General features: G+C 42.3%; 1 protein-coding gene across 2 annotated transcripts in view; it reads right to left on the bottom strand.

Moving 5' to 3' along the window:
• Positions 1–4,080: 4,080 nt before the first annotated feature.
• LRRTM3 (leucine rich repeat transmembrane neuronal 3) overlaps positions 4,081–24,446 on the bottom strand; it is a 75,473-nt gene continuing 55,107 nt past the window's right edge. For both annotated transcript variants that reach the window (XM_071564181.1, XM_071564180.1), the window contains one exon: positions 4,081–5,626. In XM_071564181.1, the coding sequence (XP_071420282.1) occupies positions 5,417–5,626 (210 nt within the window). In that variant the 3' untranslated portion in view covers positions 4,081–5,416. The remainder of the gene's footprint in view (positions 5,627–24,446) is intronic.

The raw sequence follows: 24,446 nt of genomic DNA, 5'->3' as shown, positions 1-24,446 counted from the left end.
CTGGAGGTTTTTCAGCTGAGATTGGCCGTGGCACTGAGTGCCATGATCTGGTAAAGGGACTGGAGTTGGACCAAGGGTTGGACTTGATGATCTCGGAGGTCTCTTCATACCCAATCCATTCTCTGATATTATTACCCTTCCAGGCATTGCATCTGCAGTGGTGGAACAGCATCCTCTGGGCTGAGTGTGTTGGAGCTTGAAGGGAGCAGGGCAGGGTGTGCTGAGCTCTTTGTGGCAGCCCCATCTGCTGTCACACAGCAGGCACCCCGTGTGGGGAACCATCAAAGAGACAGCTTTAACAATGAGTTATTTAAGTGCAAAATTGATGTTGATCAAGTAGAATATAAGCTCTGTGCCATGTGGGATTTTCATAGTTGTACACACTGCACTTCAGCTTGCAGAAAAAATTCTTGGCAAGGTTCTAGTGGCAAAATGTTAATTTTTGGGTGTTCATTAAAATAGCATTAATCATGAACTCTGATTATGTTCACCTTAATTTATTCTGAAACTTTATAATTAAAATTCATCACATTCTATAATGAAATACAGCAGGAAAATGAAATTTGGCCTTGTTACTTTAGAATAGAGCTATTAATTCACTTAAGTGTTAGAATTTTTTTTGAGGAATTTAATGAACATCTGCTTTTAAATATGGATCATACAGTCAAAGTTGTATCTAGTTGAGTTTTGTGTGTGTCTTTCTATGTTGGAAAGTGCTTGGGAGACACAGGCCTATTGTTTGTTTAGTATTGTGATGGACTTGAGAAACCTGAAAAAAAAAAAATTCTCCTTTCTGGTGAGCTGAATCTTGATTTTTAAGTCCCTCCAGCCTCTCAGGTAAAACCTGATAATTAAAGCTACAGGGTTTCAGGAAATGCCTGCACTTCAGGTGACTTGAAGGGATGCTGCTCGTGCTACCTGGAGGTTGTCAGGCTGTCATTGCCAATTGTGTGATAGCTGCATCATGAATTTCTACTAGAAGAGAGGCTGTTTTTCTTGTCAAAGTAGATTGACTTTCTGCAGCAGTTGTGAATGTTGCCAGTTTATAAGGCTCAAAGAAGCTGTGTGCACATTGAGAGAGGGACTAGTAAGACCCAAACTTGGCTCAGTGAGTCCCTGAGCTACAAATGGTTGGGATGTGTTGGGGCTATCAGGGGAAATACTGCCCCAGGCTGTGGTTCTGGGGGTGTCATCTCTGGGCTGCTGTTTGAGATTGCCAAGCCTGGGTGTACCTGTGATCTGACAGGTGAAACCATTGTCATACCCAGCCTTTACTGGTCAGATCTGCCTTTAGGGAGCCCAGGCCCCTGTGACCTGTGCAAAACCCTGGAGCAAACCCCCTTTCCCTCAGGAGAGCAGGGCTGGAGTAGAGAACATGAGCTGAGTCCTATGGGGAGAGGCTGAGGGAGCTGGGGGTGTTTAGCCTGGAGAAGAGGAGGCTCAGAGGTGACCTCAGCACTGTCTGGAACTACCTGAAGGGAAGTTCTGGCCAGGTGGGGGTTGGTCTCTTCTCCCAGGCACTCAGCAATAGGACAAGGGGGCACGATGGGCTCAAGCTCTGCCAGGGGAAATTGAAGTTGGAGAGCAGAAAGAAATTCTTTGCAGAGAGAGTGCTCAGGCATTGGAATGGGCTGCCCAGAGAGGTGGTGGATTCACCTTCCCTGGAGGTGATTGGATTGGCGGTGGCACTGAGTGCCATGATCTGGTAAAGGGACTGGAGTTGGACCAAGGGTTGGACTTGATGATCTTGGAGGCCTTTTCCAACCCAATTGATTCTGTGATTCTGAGCTGTTCCCTCTCACCTGTCCAACAGCCCAGCTGGGAACTGAGTGCAGCCACTGGTGTCTGACACTGCTGGTTGGCATTAACCATCTTGGAGTACCTGCATTGCTAGTAAAGCCATTTCCAGAGTTTATTACAGTTCCATTGACACTGGATTTGTGCCTTTATTTTTCATGTCATGGTGTTGTCCTTGCCCATTTCTTTTGGAGGACTTTTTACCATTTGTGTTATGCTTTTTGCATGGTTTCTCTTTTCATGTCCAGTCTGAGGATTGGAAATAGCAGTAGGAGGTGAGAAAATGCCTTGAGAGAGGAGGAGAGAAAGTGAGGGGCTGTGAATAAAGCAAGCTAGTACTCAGCTTCTGAGGCTGGCATTTTCCATTTGTTGTGTGTTGCTGAAGTACGTCTGCTATTTGTGACATATCTTTGAAAACTGTGTATATTTATTGGTTTTGTTTTTTGTTAGTGGCAGGTCTCAGATACCTGGCAATAGTTTGTACTACAAATTTTCACAACTTTTTAATTGAAGCAGTCATTTAGTTTCTTCTGTAGATGTTATTTTGGTGTTTGTTTTTATACTGCCTTGAGACATATGCAGGAATTTCTCAAATGATTCATCAATCTTCCTATACACCTCCTTCTCTGGACAGGCCCTCCATTCAGGTCCTTGGGCTCAGTTTCCTGAGGGTGTCTCAGCCCTGTGCATTGCTGCACACTGATGCACTGATGGATGGTGTGAGTTGTTGCTTGTAGCTGGATTTATTTTTAAAATTGTCTGGGGTTTTTTATTGCTAGAGGTTGTACTCTCTATGGGTTTGTACTTTGCAAGCATAATGAATTCACCCAGCAATTTCTGGGTAAAAGGATCTACCAGGGTATGGTGGTGTCACTTAACTGTGAGACAGAGATGGATGCTGTTGGTCACTTCTATTTGTGGCTTATGAATCTTATTCCAAAGGGAAATGATACATGGAAGTGACCCCCTGTTATTGAGTATTTGAACCCATACACTCAGCCTACTTTCTTCTTGCTAACCTAGCTTAGAAGGCTGGGGCTTTATGAGGTAATTCTTTTATGGTTTGTCCATGTTAACTACAACATTTACTGTTTCTGTGCTCTCAGCACTGGCAATAATCTGTTGGAAAGACGTGTGCACACACCAACACAGGAATTCAGGAGGGAGTCCTTGCTTGGGTTAGTTTAACCTGGATTTTTTTCATGATGGAGAATTTTCAGAGAAGGTACCTACCTGCCATCTGGCTTTCTTGAGCACATCCATCTTGCTGAGAATAGCAGGTTTCAGGTTGATGAAGTCCATTGAAAAGGTGGTCTCCACTTGAGATGTACAGAGATGTGTTTGACCAGTGTGGGGTTGGGGTGAGCAGGTGCTCCCTGGCTGCCCTGGGCCCTGGCATGTTGTATCCATCTTTCTGAGCACTGCAGAGGCATTTCATAAGCCTGGGAAGTTGGCTGTGAGTGCAGAGTCACTGCTGGTTTTGTGACTCTCTTTCTGCTGTTTTTGTTGGTCTGGGACTGCCAAACTTGGGGCTCATGACTGAGAAAAAGCAAAGGAACAACGTTTGTGTGTATGTGAATATCCAGCCAGTTGTGCTTCTTTAACCAGATACATCAAAATGGTTTTGTTCTTGGCATAAGGAAATGTTTTCTCATGTTAGCCTAAATCCATTGGTGTCTAACACTGGGAATACTCATGTTGTACAGCTCTCCATGAATCAGAAGTGATTTGAGTAACTGCATCAGTGCCTGGACCTTGTTCACACACTGTAAACATCTGCAAGTCAAGGTAAATAAGATGAACTGCAGAGTAAGGGTACCTGAGATGATACCCCTCGACTCCAGTGACACCTGCATTGCTGCTTTCAGTGTGTAAGTACCAAAAGGTGTTTCCAAACCGTGTAGTAAAATTCCAGCACTGTAGGGCATGACCACAAACTCGGGAACCCATGTAGGAAAGAAATAAGAAACTGAAGTGTGGAAGCTTAGGATGAGTCTTTCAAAGACAAGTGATGTTTTGAATAGCAAATAATTTATGCAAAATATGTTAAAAATATTAGATGCTAAATAAATAACCAATGCAATGTATTGTTTTGACACTTCGTTACCACTTGAAAGATAGTTAATGCAGATTAATATGTTAACAAATTTTTGAACCTATTTTTCATTCTATTCACTTTGCTTTGTACAATCAGTTTTGCTGTAGTTTTGACTTTCAATCTTCTGCTTTGAAGCCTTATGAAAACATGGTGGCATAAACATCCAGAAAAATAGATTTGTGGTTATATAATTTATCTTTATTATAAAAAAGTTGCTTCACCATATGAAACGTTTTTCTCCTCTGTTTTGGAAGGCTCACATTCCCTTTTGTATTTCACCAAGTTGGCATGATATAATGTGCATCTGAGTTCTGTAATCTTTTGTGATTACAACATGAGGGCACTGGTATAAAAGTTACTCTCAAACAGTATTAAGGATTTAAAACCAAAGAATGGGATATAAGAATTCTTCGATCCAGATATCAAATGATAGACAAAAAGCAATGTAGTAATTGGGCAAGACTTAAGACTAAATTAATTCTTTTACTATTTAAGGGGTTTGGTGTTTTTTTCTTAGCGAAGGGACTGTTAACCTTTTCCATTTGTTCCAAATGACTGTATTTTTCATCAAATAGGTGCTTCTTACTTTGGAGTAACATTTTCCTTTCTTGGGGTAGCACAAGGGCTTGTTTCTGTGGCCACTGCTGTCTGTGACTCAGTAGGTTTTGGACCCATTTGTCTTCAAGTAGAAGTGCAAGTGCCTGATTTGGCAGACTCTGCTTTCACAGTGGATTTTGTAGCTGCTTATTGAAGCCTCCTGTCCCTGTTGTGTTGCAGAACACTGAGGCTTTACAGACCATCACCAGCCCTGGCTTACAGTTGCAAACAAATTTCATTGTTAAAATGTATTCATACATTTTTGTGATTTAGAAATTGGGCTGTATTTCAAGGCAACAGGTAAGGTTGAGGAGAATTTAAAATTTTTTATCATTTCTAGGAAAACTTGGCTGTATATTTCAAGAATTTCTTAGAAGTGAATAATTAAACCCTCCCTCTGGAACCGGTAGATAAAATTCTACACATTAAATACAGTAAAAATGGTGCATATTCTGCAAAGGACAGAATTTTAGATTAAAGGTTTCTGGGCACAAAGGCAGTAACAAAATGACCCCTACAAAACAGAGTAACTGAATAACACAAGAAATAACTTGTTAATTTGAAACTTTAGAAACTGAAACTTGTAAAATAAGATGTAATTAAATTATGAGACTGTACATACCAGCTGTTCTTGGTCATTGAAACTTTACAATATGAAAAATACATTACATCTGTACAGTTTTTACAGGTAGGTAGGATGAGTTTTGAAAAAGATTCACTGCAAGGGTCAAAAAATACTGCACAACTTAACTAGTTAGAAATTGTAGACTCGAAACAATTAATCTTTGTGATTTTGTTTTTAATTTGAATGGGAATCTCAGAATCCATAGTGTTGTGTCTCCTCCCTTGTGTCCATAGCGTTACATAGAATTTGGTTGCGGCCTCTGCTACAGGAACCCCCAAGAACAGCCCCCCCAGCCCCACTCAGGCCAGCTGCTGGCTGTGCTCCTTGATCCGTGCTGCTGTGGTGATTGTGCTCAGGTCCAGCTCCGGCTCCAGGTGTGTCTCCACTGGTTCCTCCTGGCTGGGGGAGTCATAGGGCTTGTGAGCCAGCAGTTCGTGGTGCACCCCACAGTAACTGAGCGTGGGCTGGTCGTAGGCGAGGAACGTCGACACGTTCATAGACAGTGGGATCTGGGGGCAAACAAAGGTGAGAAACAGCCAGTTACAAGAGGACAGAATCACACTGTACTGATTCTGTACTGAGCCTGAATCTGATGTTGAAAAGCCAGGCTGTCTGCATGGAAAAAACAAAAAAAAGTTTTCCTTCTCTTTATCCCTCTACCCCCTCCTCCCCACCCAAGCCCTGCTCTTCACTAGGATGTTTTAAGTCTTGTAGGGGATGACAGGGTGTGGGTCTCCAATGTCTGAGGTAATTCACAAAATCCCAGACTATTCTGAGCTGGAAGGGACCCACAAGGATCCTCGAGTCCAGCTCTTAAGTCAGTGGCCCACACAGGGGATTGAACCCATGGCCTTGGCATTATTACAACCAAGTTTTAACCAACTGAGCTGATCTCAGGGTACTGAGCTATCTCAGGGTGATTAATGAGTGCAGAGAAGCAGAGAACCACCTGTAGAATGTGGGATACCTTGTGGCCAGTGGGACATTTCCCACTGTGCTTAGTGAACTAACCAACCTATAGTGTTATATACAAGAGGAGACAAAAAGTGAAGCTGTAACTGAAAATAAAGTAGTTGTAGGTTCTAAGCCTTCTGATGCTGCTGTGCCTGATCTCCTCTGACTGTCATTAACATTCCCCCTTACCCCTTCAAAGGGTGACCCCAACAAAATCTGACCCTCTACCACCTTTGGTTTGTGGCCCAAGGCGAGGGATGTGCTTGAATGTGTTTGTGAGGAGTAAGATGTGATTGAATTTAAATTACCTTTAGAATGTAATTAGCCCAGCTATAATGAATCTATCAGGAAATATTGCAAGTGAAATGTGAATGCCTTTTCATGTTTAAGAGTGGCTAGTGGCTCTTGCTGGAGTATGTCAGTGGGTGTGATACCTTTGGCCTGTTTGGAAATACAGATGAGATGGTTCCTATCCTTTAAAGCATAAGCCTCAATTTGAATTTAGCAGTTTTCAATAAATATAGTCCAATATTCTGTTACTGTTATCCTGTAGTAGCTCTGGGAGTTTCACTGTCACAGGTTTAATTCAAATGCCTTGGCTGAAAAGTGAAGAATTTTTTTTTTTACTATTTCTTGGGGATTTTGAATAAAATTCAGCATAGAATTACATACAATACATTGTAGATCAGACATGAAATTAATACAGGTTTTGAAGTGTGTGTATTTGTAGTTTTACAGCTCCAAATGTATTTTCTAACCTAATTTCCTGAACATGGCACAGGGTTGGGTGGTGTCACCATGGACATGGATTGCTTTTAGAGGCTGCAAAGCAATAAATGTGTACTCTCTCCTGCAGCTTTGCTCTCGTGATAGAGGAAAGGCTGCAGTGCTGTGCTGTGTCCTGTGATAACACCCAAACCCTGGCCTTGAGTGATCACCTCAAATAGCAATTTCAGTACAACTAGCATGGAACTGATCTTTGTCCCCCCACATTGATTGAACCTGCAGTTCCTGTGCTACTGTAGGGTGAAAATAGCTCTGGTCCTCTTTGTACCTGCCTAAAGCCTGTCATAAACTCTGGAGATGGGTTGTTGGAGGTGGCTGTTGACCAGAGGTATGTGCTGGAGAGATACACAGAATGTGTTGCTGAATGAACCACATTGGCAAACCAAGGCTGGAAGGTGTATGAAGAGTGTATGAAAAGTGGCATAAAGACCATCACTGTCCAGGGAATCACAGACATGGGCTTGTGCTTGCTCTTCCCCTGCCCACTCAGCTGACAGACACATGTGTGGGTTGCCCTTTTTCTGCAGGAGCAAAATGTGGTGAATGGCCTTGAATCAGTAATGCCTGTCCATATTTCCATGGAAACCAGACAACCATAGAATCATAGAATGGATTGGGTTGGAAAAGACCTCCGAGATCATCAAGTCCAACCCTTGGTCCAACTCCAGTCCCTTTACCAGATCATGGGACTCAGTGCCACGGCCAGTCTCAGTTGAAAAACCTCCAGGGATGGGGAATCCACCCCCTCTCTGGGCAGCCCATTCCAATGCCTGAGCACTCTCTCTGCAAAGAAGTTTTTTCTGCCCTCCAACTTCAATTTCCCCTGGCAGAGCTTGAGCCCATCGTGCCCCCTTGTCCTATTGCTGAGTGCCTGGGAGAAGAGACCAGCCCCCACCTGGCCAGAACTTCCCTTCAGGGAGTAAATGTACATTCAGGCTTCAAATGTGCTGTTCCAACACTTTGATTGGAATGGTCAGTGAAGAGCTGTTTAGTGCCACGTCTGCTAAAGGAGAAGATGGGGATTAAAATGCTTTGTAAAAATGAAAACCTGTCTGTGTTGAGGCTTGTGTGCATTTTTGTAAAAGGTTTGGTTTTTGGGTGTTGGACTGGAAAAACCATCCGTGTGTGTTAAGATCTTATTAATGTTCATATTCTCCATAGTCTTTTTTCATACATTTTTCATGTAATATTTAAGTTGCTGACATTTGATCATGTTCTGTTTTCAGCAGTGTCAGAATGGAAAGAAAGCAGAAGGGAGGAAAGGAGCTCTTTGGCTGCTGCAGAGCTACAGTCACAAACAGGCTGACTGTGAGTCTGGGCTCGTTCTGGTTTCTTTCTGGTGCTGCTGTGATGACCTTGCAGTTCAACAGCAGGACAGGAGGTTGGAGGGCTGGGGAAGCTCCATGTGGAATTGCCATGGGTGGAAAGAGGAGACCAAAGGCCCACTGAGATAAGAGAAACAGAACAACTTTTGGGTTAATGGCATTTTCCTTAGGCTGCTAAAGTTTACATTCTGAAAAAAAATAGCTGAGGTGGTTCTCCTTTGCCATTTTTTGAAGTGAGGTATGAAATTGTGTCAGCAGTTCTGCCTTCCTCTGGGCCAGTGTGAGCCAGGAAGGAGCAAAGGAGCCTGGGCTGGTTCTCCTGTAACCAGGGCATTCCTGTGGAATGCAAAATCTGTGCCTTTTAGAGAATCAGTGATATGCAGACCCATTGCAGAATCTCACAGGTAGTTTCTTCTGACCTACTCCGTTTTTTCTGTCTGCTTCTTATTTCCCTGCTCAAGTGTGTCCCCTCCTGTCTCCTGTTCCTGGAGTGGTCAGGGTCTGTCCCCCTGCCATGGTTCTTTTTGGTGTGTTTGGGGAAGGAGACCTCACCCCTTATGGCACAAGGAGCATCCCTCTTGGTGTTCCCTCCTTTGCTGCTTTTCTTCCTGCTTTCCTTCTGGTGCTGGTATGTCTCAGTAATAAGTTCTAGCTCTGTAAACCTCCTGTTCTTTCATTTTTTTTTTAAAAATTAAAATAAGAGCTATCACAGCATTTATAATGATACCTCTCATCTCTGACAGCAGTTGTGGAGTAAAACCCACTGCACTGTTTAATGATTAGTGATGTGTGAATTTCGTGTTGTTTGGAGTTCAGGTTTAGATGAGCATTGCAAAGCCCCAACTTATCTCAGATTTACAGTTCAGAAGCCTTAAAATAGCAGTTTCTATTCAGGGAAGCATCTGTTCTGCAAGCTGCATTTCACTGCACAGTATTAGATTTCTGTACAGTGAGGGGGAAGTTCCAGCAACCCTGTCTTTTGGCAAGGAAGTTTAAAACTCCAGACTTGTTTATATTTGCAAAACTGTCTAACAAACTCAAATTTTTCAAAAAATAATTCTGTTCAGTCCTGAAAAGAATGTAGTCCAGCATTTGGAATACTGATTTTTTTTGCATTTCTCTTTTGATCATCACTGGCAGTTGAAAAGTTACCACAGATTAAAAAGAAAAAAAAGGAAAAATAAAAAGATAATTTGGTTCTGGTTTATCTGCAGCAAGTACAGAGATCTGTGGGAAACAGGTCATTTTCTCTGACCTGCAGAAGTGTATTTATTCCTGAATAGATGTGAACTGGCTGGGAGGGCAATGCTCTCAGCTATAGATGAGGATCTCGCAGTCAGCAGAGATGGGAAAGGCTCTGGCAAAGGCACAGAGTGTTTGTTAAGCTGCTGCTGTGCTGGCTGTGGTTTTATCTGATTACCTGACCTTGGCTGGGCCTTCCTAAGAAGCAGAGTAGCATTTTTTTCTGAATGTATTGCACTTAGAATCAGAGGCAATGTTTTCAGCCTGAGGGTCTTGGTATTTTGTTAAATTTCGTGGTCATGAGGTGTTGAAACCTCCTGGGGGGGTTCAAGACACAGTCACGGAATCCTGAAAACGAAAGCTTGGAAAATTGAGGCATAAGGGCACAGCCACAGATCTGGAGTGGCTTGAGAATGTAGGCATGGGGAATATGGGCAATGGAATGTTATCCATGGGCATGGCAGCAGTAAGGGCTGGAAAAACAGGGGAGCATGAGGAGGAGGAAGGAAAATAAGTAAGCCAGGCTGCACATTGAGTAGACAAAATGATCTGAAGGATAGAATCAATAGAAGAGATGGAGTTGTGGTACATCATTCTGAAAACAGGCAGAATTACATGTAATGGCAATGTCAGATACAGCATAGCCTGGGAATGGAATATATCAGCATATGGGTAATATATGAGAATTAAATATGTCAGACAAGTTTTGCTGTTGTTTTTAAAAAGAAAAAAGGAACAAGCCCTTGTGTTATGTAACAGGGAACCATACAGGTTTTATTGACATGAATCAAAATGAAATGCTTTAGTCATGACCATGTGAAGAATCCTGTTATTTCAAATGAACCTCAAAACACACCTGATATTTTACCATCCATTAGTTTGTGACTTATTTTTCTTTTTTCTTATGGACTCTTAGGACAGGGATGTAGTAAGATTGTTCTGTACCTACATCTACATCTCCTACTTCTGCATTTAAATTATCTCTGTGATTTAGGCAGGTCTTGCATGTAACAAGTCCCTTGTCTTCTCTAGAAGGCCTGGGGCTGTCTGATAGGTGCTTTCTTTTCATAAAAACCTGTCTGATTATCATCCTGTCCCTTTTCCTGCTTTGTCTGCTTCTTCAAGCATGTCTTCCCTTAAAAGTGCTGTGAAACAAGGAAGATAAACTTCTGTTCAAGGAATAGATAAACCTGTTATAGCCCATTTTTTATGGTCATGGGTTTACAGTTCAGATCCTTCTAGCTCTTCTACCCAAATGTAACTCAGCTGTGGGGGTGAAGTTCTCAGGAGCAACTTTATTTTTGGGGGTGGTGTTTGCACACACTGTGAGAAGGCAATGAGTGCCTTGGATTGAATTGTCCCTTTAAAATGCTGAAAAAGGATGGCTGCAGAAAGTGCTTGTCACCCCCAGAGATCTTGGTTTTCCCTCTACATCCTTAGTGGTTGTTCCTTTGTGTTTTCCTTCAAACTTCCACATCCTTAGGTGGTTGTTCCTTTGTGTTTGCATATTTCAACCTTTCCAAGTCCCAGTTCTAAAGGCCTGGCAAAGGGCAGTGTGTTGTTACATCAGCTGGCGAGAACTTTGGCATGAAATGTCACAAGGAATAGGTATTAACCTTCCCAGTTTTCCTTGTGAATGGCAGGGAGGAGTTAAATGTAAAGGGAAAGATATTTTTAAGCTTTTTCCTGCTTCTCTCAACCTCATTTTCTACTTGGTTCAGGCTGTAATTAAAAACCTACAGAAAGTGTGAGCAGCAAGAACAGTTTTCATTGAATGCCAAATTGCTCTTCACACAAATGTTAATGCCCTTGGTGAGGGAGAATTGTGCTTTCTATTCTAGCCCATCAGTAACAGGATTCTTATCTGTTCAATGTTCAGCAAGAATTTGTAATTTATGAACAGCATATTCCCTGGGAGAGGAGGGTGGTAAGGTAAAAATCACCTTGAAAAACATAGGCCAGAACTTTGGAACCTTTGCCTTGAGTGTTGGACACCTAAACAATAAGCTGATATTTTCTGGGGGATGGGAGAGAGTCCAGAGAGTATTAAACTGCTGCTGAGCTCCATGAGAGAAAACCAGGCAATTTGTTTTTAGTTATGTCAATGTAGATTTGGTATCTTAATTTTAAAGTAGAAGAAAAATCTTTTCAGCAAGTTGAATATACTAATTTTGACAATGACCTTTACCAGTTTCTGAAATGCCAAAGTGAGGTGCTGCTACAGAATATCAGCCCTTTCTTATTTTTGAGAAGATAAGGTAGAAGAGAAAGCAGAATTAAAAGGTTTTGGTTTTTATTGGGGTTCAGGCTAAGACAAAGCGAACTGTGGTTTCCTTGTTGATGGATTTCTTTTGTCTTGCATGTTGTTAATTTTCTTAAAATTTGAGCAGGATGACATTTGCTTAAGATCTTTCCTTCCTGCAAATAATGTGACATTTGTGGGATGAGAAGAACTCGGGAGTTGATTAGCTTTAATTGCTAGCTTGACTTTGAGAGCAGTGTGTTTTACACTTTATTTTGGTTAGACCACTACACTAGCTATTAATGTTAATAAAAAGAACAAGCTGTAAATGCTGTTTTGCTTGGGAAGGTAAATATTCATCTGTTTTCTTTTTCAGTTTGTATTGGTGTCGATTCTTTTGGTTGTGTGTGGGTTTTATTTCTGGTTAGAGTTTGTTGTTTGTTTTTTTTTAATAGCCTACAGTTGTGGATATTTGTTTCTTTTTAATAACAGTCCTTCAAGTAGCCATGTAGTAAAGTGGATTAGGGAGTAAGTAGGAGAGTCTGAGTAGAAATAGATCCTTTCAGTTGATGCATAATTTGAAATATGCTTCATAATATTTAATAATGAAGTGTACATTATCATAAAGAAGTTCTACAATTTTATTACAATTAGATCCATATCTAATTAAGCACTAACCTTTTTAGACTTCTCATTTGTTTTTAATTTGTATGCAATACTTGCTGTTTGTTGGGCAGGCACTGAAGGCATAATTACTGAGGTATCGTTTGAAAAAGGCAGCTCTGAACTTGGTGGCACTGAAAGTAAATGAACACAGACAAAGCTTTCACTTTGGGTGCTGGGTAAATGGAGCATCCAGAGCAGAGTAGCACCTGGCAAGCAGTTGTTACATGTAGAAAAGGGGAGGTATTTTTTATCTTAGTAAAGTTGGTTGCAGCTTGGAGAACCTTATTTATAATGCAGTAATCACAGAATCATAGAATGGATTGGGTTGGAAAAGACCTCTGAGATCATCAAGTCCAACCCTTGGTCCAACTCCAGTCCCTTTACCAGATCATGGCACTCAGTGCCACAGCCAATCTCACTAGAAAAACCTCCAGGGATGGGGAATCCACCCCCTCTCTGGGCAGCCCATTCCAATGCCTGAGCACTCTCTCTGCAAAGAATTTTTTTCTGCTCTGCAACTTCAATTTCCCCTGGCAGAGCTTGAGCCCATCGTGCCCCCTTGTCCTATTGCTGAGTGCCTGGGAGAAGAGACCAACCCCCACCTGCAATCAATGCATAATAAGATATGAAGAAATTGCACATTAAAAGGCCCCCTTTGAGAAGTGAATCATGTGTTGCCAGAGGTGTCTCAGAGCTGTGTCTGTTGGGCACAGACATGTAGGTGATGGGTATGTTACACATGAACACTTGTGAGCTCAGAGAGGTCAGTGCACCTTCTTCCCTTCTCCCCTGACAGTCTTGGAGTGCTGGGAAGGAAACAGGGCTCTGCTGGGGTGTGTGTGTGTGAGGAGATGGAGCTGAATGAGGGAAACCAATGACATCAGTTAGATTTGTGATACAGGTCTGCGTTATATTTAGGGAGGTCTGTCCCCCTCAGCTCCAATCTGTTGCTTTATCCGTGATAAAATAGGTTTTGGTTTAAGTTAGAAAAGCTTGTCCAAGCCAGACTTAGTTAAGTATAGAGTGCCTTATGTAGTTAAATAGCCCAGGGCCTGGTTGTGCAGCTTTTTGTGAGCAGCTGAAGGGCAGAGTTTTGGGAGAGCTCTGTGGAGGGCAAGGTCTGGATCTGGCAATCAGTGGCATCCCTGGGAAGGAGGGAAAAGCACTGAAGGCTGTGTGCAATATCAAGTGAGTTACACACAGACTGCAGTGGTTTGTACACACCTGCATTAATTGTTCTTGTTTGGGTGGATAGTTGGGCTTTCTGGGCTGTCATTGGGTTGTAATGAGGTTTTCTGGCAGACTGTGTTCTTCAGATTCTCATGCACTGGATGGGCTTCTGTAGAGTGTGATTATTATGATCTTATTTTCTTTATCCTTTTCTAATTATTTTAATGTAACAAGCAATTTTAATATCCCCTAAGTGCCATAATAGGCAGTCTCATTACTTTTCACCAGGATTGTTTAGAGAAGAGTAGAACAGCAGCAAAATAAAGAACACTGAATGAACCAGAAGCTGAAGCATCACCTCCTGTGGGGTGGTAGAGGTGGTCAGATTCCACAGGGCATGAGCCTACCTTAAGAAAATAAGGGGTTTTTTGTTGATATAATTAGCTTGTTCTTTACTTTTTGGTGTGTGAGAAGTTGGGGAATATTATATATTGTTTTTTATTTAACTATGAAAACCATGTTCTAGATTTAGTCAAAACTGAAGTTCTTATAACACCAGTAATAGGGGGGTTAAAAATAGCAGGGAACTTGCTAATCTTATGATATAGATGCCTTCCCTTTTGCACTTTGCCCTCTCTGTTATCTTCCAAATGCTAACCTTCCTTACTTTGTTTTATGGTTTTCTCTCTATTTCTCTTTTTGAGAGGCAGCATCCTTATTTTTAATCATATAATCATTAGTGTAGTCTCTTAATCTTCCAGTTAAATTGTTGCTGGCTGCTGTGAGTTTATTATCTCATTTACCTTTGTTTTTCTTTGTATTTTACTGTATCTCTTTGGCTCCTGTTGGGTAAGATGCCCTAAGATCTTACTGAGCAGTGTGTGTGGCCTGTGTGGATTATTTCAAAGGCACAGCATGGAACTGTCTCTTTGAGTATTGGAAACTACTTATGGAGAATGAGGCTGTGAAGTGTGTGGGTTTTATTTGGTTCTCAAGCAAGTTGCAATATAAATTCCTCCTTTTACATTTCAAACAGCCTGTTCCCATGGAACAGTGTGCTTTTGTGCATAGTGTTCTCAAGCAAATTAATAAACAAAATTTAAAAATCCAACGTTCACAGCCTGAATCAGCTTTTGATATGAGTAATGTTATCCCAGTGACTGATGCAGACACACCTGTCAGGGATGGAAAGCTGTGCTGAGGCTGCTTTAATCCATTTGCTGATTTTTATGGTCTCTAAGTCCCTTGAAGTACCTGATGAAAATCCAAGTGTGCCTGCAAGAATTTGCATGTAGATCTTTAAATCAGTGGAAAGGCAGAGACAGAGTCCCTTGTGATTCGATCGTTGCTGAAACTGAAATGGTGTTTATTGTGGAAAATGCTTTATATTTGAAGTTGTTTTGCACTGTTCTGCAGCTGTTCTCACTGAAAACAGTACATGCTGCACAGAATTCCAGGGGTTTTATTTCCCATCCTTCCTTCCTTTGTTCTGTGAGATGGGTTTGTGTTGCTCAGAAAGGAGTGGATCATAACACATCTATTCAAAGAGTGACTAACACAGGCAAAACACCAATTCTTCATGTAGCTACCATTGCACTTTAGTGAATAACCAGCATAGTGGTATTTTCTAATTGTTTGAACAAGAGCATTTTCAAGTATCTTGAACCTTTTGAATGATACCAAAATGCTAGTTTTGGTATCCTGGAATCCACTGCTCTTCTTCTGTTAGTGGTGTGAGAATTGATACATGCACTCAGAGGGGAGAGACTCCCTAAGAAATATTGGGGAGAAGACTCAAAACACAGAAGAATTGAAACCAACAGCCAGATTTCTAACTGGAAACTTAAAAAATTAACAGGAATGATTGTCTGAAAGAAAAAAAAGAATAGATGAAATTTAAATTTAATGTTTAAATAAAATCCTACTTTACCAGACTCAGTTCTGGGCCCTTACCATGCACTGCTCAGTGCTTTGTTTATTTCTGCAGAATAGTATCATTTCCTGAAACTCTGAGTGAAGTATTTCCTATTGCATTAGTGAATAAGCTCTGTGTAATTATTTAAGTAAATTAAAGAAAGATGTTTGTTAAAAATTGAATGATATTGTACCAGAAGGCCAATACCGGATGCAGCTTGAAAAGCAAGGGCAGGGCTTGATATAATTTATGTATCTCCTGGATGGGGAGTGTGGGATGTATTGTTCCTTCAATTCTCAGTAAAGGCTCTTAATAAAGTCACTGTGTTTAGCTGCCAAATATAAAATTATTCTTTTCTGATGTAACAGAAGTAATGATAGAACATTTCTTTTCCTTAACCAACACATCCCATACATCTATTGTTTAATATTTGTGCTAATGAAATAATTTTCTTCTTTGGACTCCTTTCCCTCTGTGATTGGCCTTCATATTATATTTTATCACTGTGTAATTCTAGAGAGAAAAAGCTCTGTCACATTCCCAGGCTGGATTATTTCTATTGCTAAGACATATTAATACTTGCACTTGTTAAAACATTTATAGCACGTGCATGAGCTGTGCTGCTGCTGTGATATCTGCATGGCACTCAGGCTGGCTGTGTATTGAACTGTCCAGAACTACAGAACTAGAACTTTATAACTCTTCAATGCAGCACTGCAAAGTTTTCAGGGCAGGAAATCATTATTTGTCCATTTTAATATCAACTCTTAAAATCCAGGCCAAACATCCCAAGTATAAAGTGATGGTTTGTTGATAGCCAGTCTACCCTTTTCCCCCCTAAATGCTGCACTAATTAGTCACTTTGCTAGTACCTGCTCATGCAAATATGGTTATTTTCTTATATTAACTGTGGAAAGAGCCATCCATGTGGCCTTGCTTCATGGCTGTTTGGGATGGCATGTCCTAAAGGTGCAAATGGGGTCATCTTGCTGTGTGATGAAAGCAGCAGCTTGATGTGGGTTTGGTGTTGGGGGAAGGCAGAGGGGGGTTCTCATCAGGACAGGCAGCCTGAGATTGTAAACTGTAAATATAAATATTAAACACCCCCCCACGTATAGCAGGAGCCCAGCCTGGCTTTAGGGAGCTCCCCAAATGGGTAGTGAGCAAAAACACTGGAGCCTGAATGCTTCAGAAACAACAGAAAATATTGCAGGAAATGAAATAAATGCATTCAATTTATGTCACTCTATGTGGCAATTCCAGCCAAATTACAAGACGGGGTGTTTCTGTTCTGGCTTACTTGCTGTGCAAACAAGTGAGGAAAATCTGTGGAGAACAAGGCAAATTTGGGGGCTGAAAAGGCAGGGCCAGGTGTGTGCATGAAGAATGAAGCACAGGTGCCCTGGGAGGGGGCTCTGGGGGTGATTCCTGCCCACAGGAATACTGTGCTGGCAGTGAAGGAAACTGCCTTCTGTGTTTGGGAATGGTAAGATGATGTGTGAACCATTCCCATTCAGGAGTCTGTGCAGAAAGGTAATATTTATTATAAAATAATAAAATATTTTATATTTGCACAATGCAGAGGAATGTCCATTCTGAGGCCTGTGGGCTCGATCTGCTCCAGCTCCTGGTGGTGGAACATGAACTTCCACTTAGATGGAAATCCAGAAAACTGACAGGTTTTGGAGACACACTGAATTAGAACCAAAAACCAGTGGAGGGCTTTTGACAGCAGTGGATTGTATTAATTTTGAATTAGAGATGCTGTATTAATAATTAAACTTTTGACAAATTGATATTTGAAATGTTGATTAGAGTTTTCAAGTGGCAACAGTGTCTTAAAATCACAGTGAGAACATTTTGATCTAATCCAAATGTTTCAGAATTTTTAGTAATTGTGTATATATTTCTCCTTTTATAAAAACAAATGTAATTTATGGGAATTTTCTGTTGATAAAAGTTCATCAGTGCTTTTTTTACCCAATTCTGAGCACACAGAGAATAATTTCAAAGACTGGGTCCCCTGCAGAGGCCAGACCATGCCATGAGCATGTTCACACAGTACCATCCTGTCTCACCTGAGACATCAGGCAGACACAGAAGGCAATCTGGCAACAACAGATGGAGTCCCTAATAGTATCAGTGCAATACTTAGTGGCTCTTACTAAATAAATTACTTAAGTAAGTTGTCACAAAAGAATGTAGGTAATGACTGTGTCAGTTCTCTGTATCCTGTGCTGCTTGAGCAAACCATTGTCTGGTGTGTGCCATGCACCAAGATGTCATGTGGATCCACCCTTTTTTCCCTCTTTCATTTTCCTCGGCCATTTCTGGATTCTCTCAATATGCAGCAAGAAAAAAAATAGGTGCAGACTTTGAGTTGTGTCACATGAAGGGCTCTGATGCCACCTCTGTAGTGCCAGGAGTTCCAAGGCAGAAGTTATGAGTAGTGTGGCTCTATGCAATGAGAAATGCCTGTTTTAGTATTTGCCAGGCCTAGAGACCAACAGGTCAGCAAGTTTGTCCCCAGGATGGCTGGCACAGAAACAGGCACAGCTGATTTCCCTTGACTTCGGTTCGCAGCTCAAGTGGCATTTTGTCAGTGAAGGAAGAGCAGAATTTGTCTCCATTTGGTGACACCGCATGGAGTGCCCTTATGGTTCCACAGTCCTGGGCAATACAAGATCCCTTCTGAAAAGCTGCTTTCCATTTGGAGGATGCTGGCATGGGCCATTCCCTGTGCAATGTGCATGGTCAAAGTGCTGTCTACAGATGGATTTTGGAAGCCATGCAGGTCAGTGGGGCTTGTGGACTAATATCCACACCACCCCCTGCAGCGCTCCAGGCTGGGCACAGAGTGGCTGGAGAGCAGCCAGGCAGAGGGACCTGGGGGGACTGAGGGACAGGAAGCTCAACAGGAGCCAAGAGTGTGCCCAGGTGGCCAAGAAAGCCAATGGGATCCTGGCCTGGATCCAAACTAGCGTGGCCAGCAGGCCCAGGGCAGTGACCCTTCCCCTGGACTCTGCCTTGGGGAGGCCACACCTTGAGTGTTGTGTTCAGGTCTGGGCCCCCCATTTGAGGAAAGAGATTGAGGGGCTGGAGCGGGGCCAGAGAAGAGCAAGGAGGCTGGAGAAGGGACTGGAGCACAAGTGCTGTGGGGAGAGGCTGAGGGAGCTGGGGGTGTTTAGCCTGGAGAAGAGGAGGCTTAGAGGTGACCTCAGCACTGTCTGGAACTCCCTGAAGGGAAGTTCTGGCCAGGTGGGGGTTGGTCTCTTCTCTCAGGCCACCAACAGTAGGATAAGAGGGCATGGGCTTAAACTCTGCCAGGGGAGGTTTAGGTTGGATAATAGAAAGAAATTCTTTGCGGAGAGAGTGCTCAGGCATTGGAACGGCCTGCCCAGGGAGGTGGTGGATTCACCATCCCTGGAGGTTTTTAAGGTGAGACTGAACGTGGCACTGAGTGCCATGATCTGGTAATCAAAGTGGGGTTGGACCAAGGGTTGGACTTGATGGTCTTGGAAGTCTCTTCCAACCCAGCTGCTTCTGTGATCCTAATTTTGCCACTAGGGGGTCCATCAGCTGTGCTGAGCACTGTTTGGGTCTGGGAACTGGCTGAAGTGGTGCTGAGCACTGCAGGGTGGCAGGCAGGGGTTTGCTGACAGCACCGGCTCCATGTGCTGCCAGCATTTCCCCCAGGGGTGCTGAGCACATTGCAGGGGGCAGCACAGCTGCTGGGGGAGCCCCTGTCTCTGCAGAGACGCCTGTGGGATCCCAGAGGACTGTCTTAGCTCACTTCACCTCTCAGAAAACCCCCTCTCAATCCATTTGCTTCTAAGCTTCTGTGAAAAACTTCCATTACAAGAATTTGCCTGAGAATGACAAACATAACTAATTTCTAGTGCAGCTTTTCTAAAATCTGGTTTTGTGTGCCTTAATATGCACACCAGATGGGCTGGAAATCTGACCAAATTTCACAGTGAGATGCCTCAGGTAACATCTGATTTACAAAACAAATTTTTACGTGTTTAGGCAGGATTTCTTTAGATTGATTTTAGAATAAGAGAGAAATACTTTATGTAACTCAATGTGACAGAGATGCTTTCTGCCTTTTTAAAGAATAGTTTGCTATTTATCATTTTGTTCCTTTTTGGTAATGTGCTTTGCACATTAAAAATAGATGAACAGAGAACTATTCAGCTGAGCCATGGAAAGATGCAGATGGCTGGGACAGAAATCTGCCAGTCTCTGAAATCTATATTGGAAAATGTCTTACAAAAGACTTGTACCTCAGGGCTAGTGAAGTTAACTGGGAGGGGTCACATGTGTTTTCAGCAATGGATTTTACAGTTGTGCAGACAGAAATTCTCCAACCTCACAAACATGAGCAACACATTTTATAAATCCTATTTTATAAAATAAACACCTAATAGGGAAGCTTCTGAGGTAGTTCATCCTGTTATGCCCCGAGTCTGTGGCACCTGCTCCTCAATCAGGCTTTGGTCACATGGGGGTCATCAGAAGACTTTGCCTCTGCAGGGACTTTGTGTCCTGGCCACACAGTCTGGTCCTTACTTGAAATTTGCCTCCCACAAACCAGAGTTTTGCACTGTATCTGCATCTGGCATTGATAGGAAATGGGTCTGGGGAAGGCAAAGGGCTGCCCAGATAAGATTGCTTTGTCCTGGGACTGTTGGAGGACTTGGTGGAAACTTTCAGTTTGGCACTTTTGGAAGAGAAAGGTGCTAAGAGTTATTTGAGTTGTGATGATTTTGGAAAGGTGCAGCCAAATTATTGATTGTTGAGGGCAAATGCACCAATTTAATTTCTATGAATTTCTGTAGTTAGTAGAGGCTGTCTTGAGGAGAAAGGTTCTTTAATTGGCGTGTGGATTGATTTATGCTGCAATGACTGCCCCAGAAAATGCTCTTGCTTCACTGTCAGCTCAAAGTACTCCTTTGTCGTTTTTCTGCCAGTTAAGCTCGTACCTTTGTCTGAGAGCAAGCCCAGCCAGACTGACTTTCCCCCCCATTGCTCTGTGTCCTGCACTGCAGATTGGTGTGCATTGCTGTTTAAATCTTGTAACAGTGGTAGCTTAAAGTTGGCTGATATAGAGATAGTAACTTAAAAGAAAGAAAGCAAAGTGGTGAAGAACGCTGTATTCAGAGCTGGTTTGATGTCACTGAGAGAAGGCATGAAAAATTCTGCTGCAACCTTCTCCAGAGATAAAGTGGCAACTGGAGAAGAGTGGAGCAAGGAAAGGAGGAATAATTAGTTTCACACTGGGGTGGTATCTGTAAGATAAACCACTGAGCAGCCTAGATAGCCAGATTTTCAGTACAAACCTTCAGTCAGTTTATGGAGGAAAGGTAAAAACTGCAGTGGAGCTTTCAAAGCACTCTCTTGTAAATTCATTATCTGAAAAGTAGTTCTGTGCCTAGAGTAAATCATAGACTCGACTGGGTTGGAAAAGACCTCCAAGATCATCAAGTCCAACCCTTGGTCCAACTCCAGTCCCTTTACCAGATCAAGGCACTCAGTGCCACGGCCAATCTCAGGTTAAAAACCTCCAGGGATGGGGAATCCACCCCCTCTCTGGGCAGCCCATTCCAATGCCTGAGCACTCTCTCTGCAAAGAATAACACTTATTGTCTTTTTTTTAAAAAAAGATAAAAGCTTTAACAAGTGAAAATGAGAAAAGTTGTTGCTTGCCATTCAGAGGAGCTATTGCCTTGATCAGGGTGATGATTTGCCTTGAATTATGTTCATTTGTTATTCATTAGCAAATTATGTTTTATTCTACAAGAGCAATACCTACAGCCTCATGGGATTTTCAGTTCCCGAGATTCTTTTTGTTGTGTGTTTATTCAGTTAGGATGTGGTGGTCTCACACATGTTGTTTGACTAGAAGATGATGAGGAGACACAAACTATAAAAAAAAATTCCAAACTCATTGTAGGCTCAATCCTTAATCTGCCTGAGCCTTCTGGTCCTTTCCACCCAGGGGTAAAGCCCGTGTGAGCTGTACAGAAACCTCACAGCCAGGACAAGGAAATGATTGACTTAAAAAGCCAAAATAGAAGAAAGCAAGGAAAGTGCAACTTATCCAAAATATGTGCACATGGTGGTATTGCTGGGACAGGATCTCCACTGGAAAGCAACACACCTGTATGTGTTGTAAGAAGGTGGTTTGGCAAAGCTGAGCTTGTCTGATTGGAAAAAACACTAGTGCAGGTAGAGCAGTAGTGGTTGGGAGTAGTGGATGTTCAGAGTTACAGGAATCTTTGCCATCAACCTGTGTATCTTTGTTGGTTTCCTTGTGAAAACATCCTTTTGGAGAAAAATTCTCCCTCAGTGAAGATATTTTCCTGAGAAGTATTGGGTGGCTTTCTTTCTTTCTTTAAGGCATAATATAATTTATTGCTGTATCTCTCCATGGTAGTTCCCCTCGGTCAGGGGTCCCTTTTAATCTCCCTGCTGAGTTCTGTGCAATATCCTGGTGGCTATTCAGGCAGCTCTTTTTCCTTTCTGTTTCTGCTGTACCTGAGGTAGCTCTGCTGCTTCCCATGGGGCTGTGCCTGTCAGAGACTCTGGGAGGCCCTTTGCTCCTCACTCACTTCTGTAACATTGAAAATACATGCAACAAACTTCGTTTTTACTAAATTTTGTGGAATCTTCTGCTTTGATGGGTAGAAAGTATGTCCTTTTTAATTTTTTTACTATTTTCCCCAGTGTTGGAGGATTATTAATGTCTCAGCTTCCTCTCTAATTGTTTTTCTTCAATAAGGGCCAACTCTAACTTGATGGAACAGGTGGTTGCTTAACCAGCAAATTGTTTAACATAAAGCCCCAGCCAGGAAGTAGCTTCTTTTAATTAAAAGCCTCAGTACTGCTCCTGTCAGTCACTGTTTCCCTTGCTCAGCATTGCACCACGGTTTTGGACAGGACGTGCCACAGCAAAGTGATGTCTCCAGTGTTAACCCTGTTTCATGCTGATCACCCACACTTGTGTGTGTGTTGATATTAAGGGGCTGCAGGACTGGATGGGACCTGCTTTCCATGTTTCAGGAGAAAGTGTTTATTTTTTCTCTATGTTGCTTTTTATGATAGCAAAATCTTTTTGGTGTTTTAGGGGGAAAACCCCCAACCCAAGCATATAGTTGTTTAGCCTGGAGAAGAGGAGGCTCAGAGGTGACCTCAGCACTGTCTGGAACTGCCTGAAGGGAAGTTCTGGCCAGGTGGGGGTTGGTCTCTTCTCCCAGGCACTCAGCAATAGGACAAGGGGGCACGATGGGCTCAAGCTCTGCCAGGGGAAATTGAAGTTGGAGAGCAGAAAAAACTTCTTTGCAGAGAGAGTGCTCAGGCATTGGAATGGGCTGCCCAGAGAGGGGGTGGATTCCCCATCCCTGGAGGTTTTTAAAGTGAGCTTGGCCGTGGCACTGAGTGCCATGATCTGGTAAAGGGACTGGAGTTGGACCAAGGGTTGGACTTGATCATCTCAGAGGTCTTTTCCAACCCAATCCATTCTATGATTCTGTGATAGTTGTGGCAAGATGCATAACTGGCAAAGTGAGGTGTTACCACCTGCAATCCTGGTCTTCAGATTTGACAGGTGTAATGTAGTTATTTATGGTGACCTACTTAGAAAAGATGCAGCACTGCTAATGCTATACCACTCATGTAGATATGACAGATATACAAGAAGTCTGATACAGTCACACTATAAAATATTATCTCCCCTATTTGCTGGGTGAAGTTCTTTTCTCATGTACTGGTTAATAGTCTATGCAAAGAGGGTTTTTTAACAGTTGTCTGAAAAGGGATCCCAAACCATTCCAAGCAAATCCAATGTTGATTGCCCCAAAAGGGGGAATTGGAGTCTCCAATGTAGTTCAGCCTTTGTAGTTTCAACTGAGGAACTGGCAGCTTGTTGACAGAGAAATCTGGACTGAAATAACAGAAATTCCATTTAATTTGCATTTCTTTCTTCTTTTTTTTTTTCCAAGTGAGTCTTTTTGCAAACAGATTTTAGCATAAAACTTTTCTTACTGTGCTTTTTTGGGATTTTTTTGGCTGCAGTCTAAACAGTTGCTTATGTTGTCTGTATTATACCCAAGTGGACTTTGGATTGAAAAGGCTGTTTGGACTAGTTTTGTTTAAGCAGCAAGAGAACTGTATAGATACTTATTCCTAATCTTACTGGATGCTTATTTTGAAATTATCTTCCTTGAATTACAGGATGGGGATCTTTAAGGTAGTTACTGTAAAATTTTCCTTTTCTCTGTTGTTAGTGCCCTACCAATTTCATAGATATTTCCCATTTTTGTGGCATCTACTTACATGTGACATAGTGGTATATCATTCTGTTCAAATAAATGCTAAGAATTGCAGCTGGATGTCCTATTTCAGTATTGTATTGGATCTGTTCCTGGCCCTGAAAGCAGCAGGGATACTTTGATAAAATAATATTTTCAACTGAATTACTGGTGAGAGACTGACAGATATATTCACTCTTATTGACAGAGATGTTATTAGTCCTTGAACAATCCCACAAATCCAGGCTTTGGTATCATAGTTTGGCCTCTTGTTATATACAGGTTGAAATCACTAGTTTATTATAAACCAGGGTGGGAGGATTTCCTAAATCAAGATTTCAGAGTGTTGAAAGGGTGTATCATTATTGGCCTTTTGGAGACCTCCCAGTTAATTGTGACAGGGCTTAATGCCTGGTAGTGGGGATCACAGACAGAATCTCAGGTTTATGCACTGGGTGTCTGTTGCAAGGGAATTTTAGAAAGCTGCGTGCAGGTTGTAACCTGGCTGTAATTTCTGCCTTCCCCTGTGTCCACCCTGCCCAGCTGCATTTGACTGCTAATTTCAAAATGAGTGCACTGAGTGACACTGCAGCTCGGTGTGTGTCACAGCCTGGCTTTGAAGTGTTTGTTAAGGGGTAGTGATGATCTGTTAGGTATGGAAAAGTGTTACAGAGAACATCTGCTTCTGTCAGAATGGGTGTCACTTTTAATCAAGAT

This window comes from Pithys albifrons, chromosome 9, assembly GCF_047495875.1.
Source record: "Pithys albifrons albifrons isolate INPA30051 chromosome 9, PitAlb_v1, whole genome shotgun sequence".
NCBI lineage: Eukaryota > Metazoa > Chordata > Aves > Passeriformes > Thamnophilidae > Pithys > Pithys albifrons.
The sequence above is the reverse complement of the archived record's forward strand: the minus strand, read 5'-3'. Positions and strand labels throughout refer to the sequence as shown.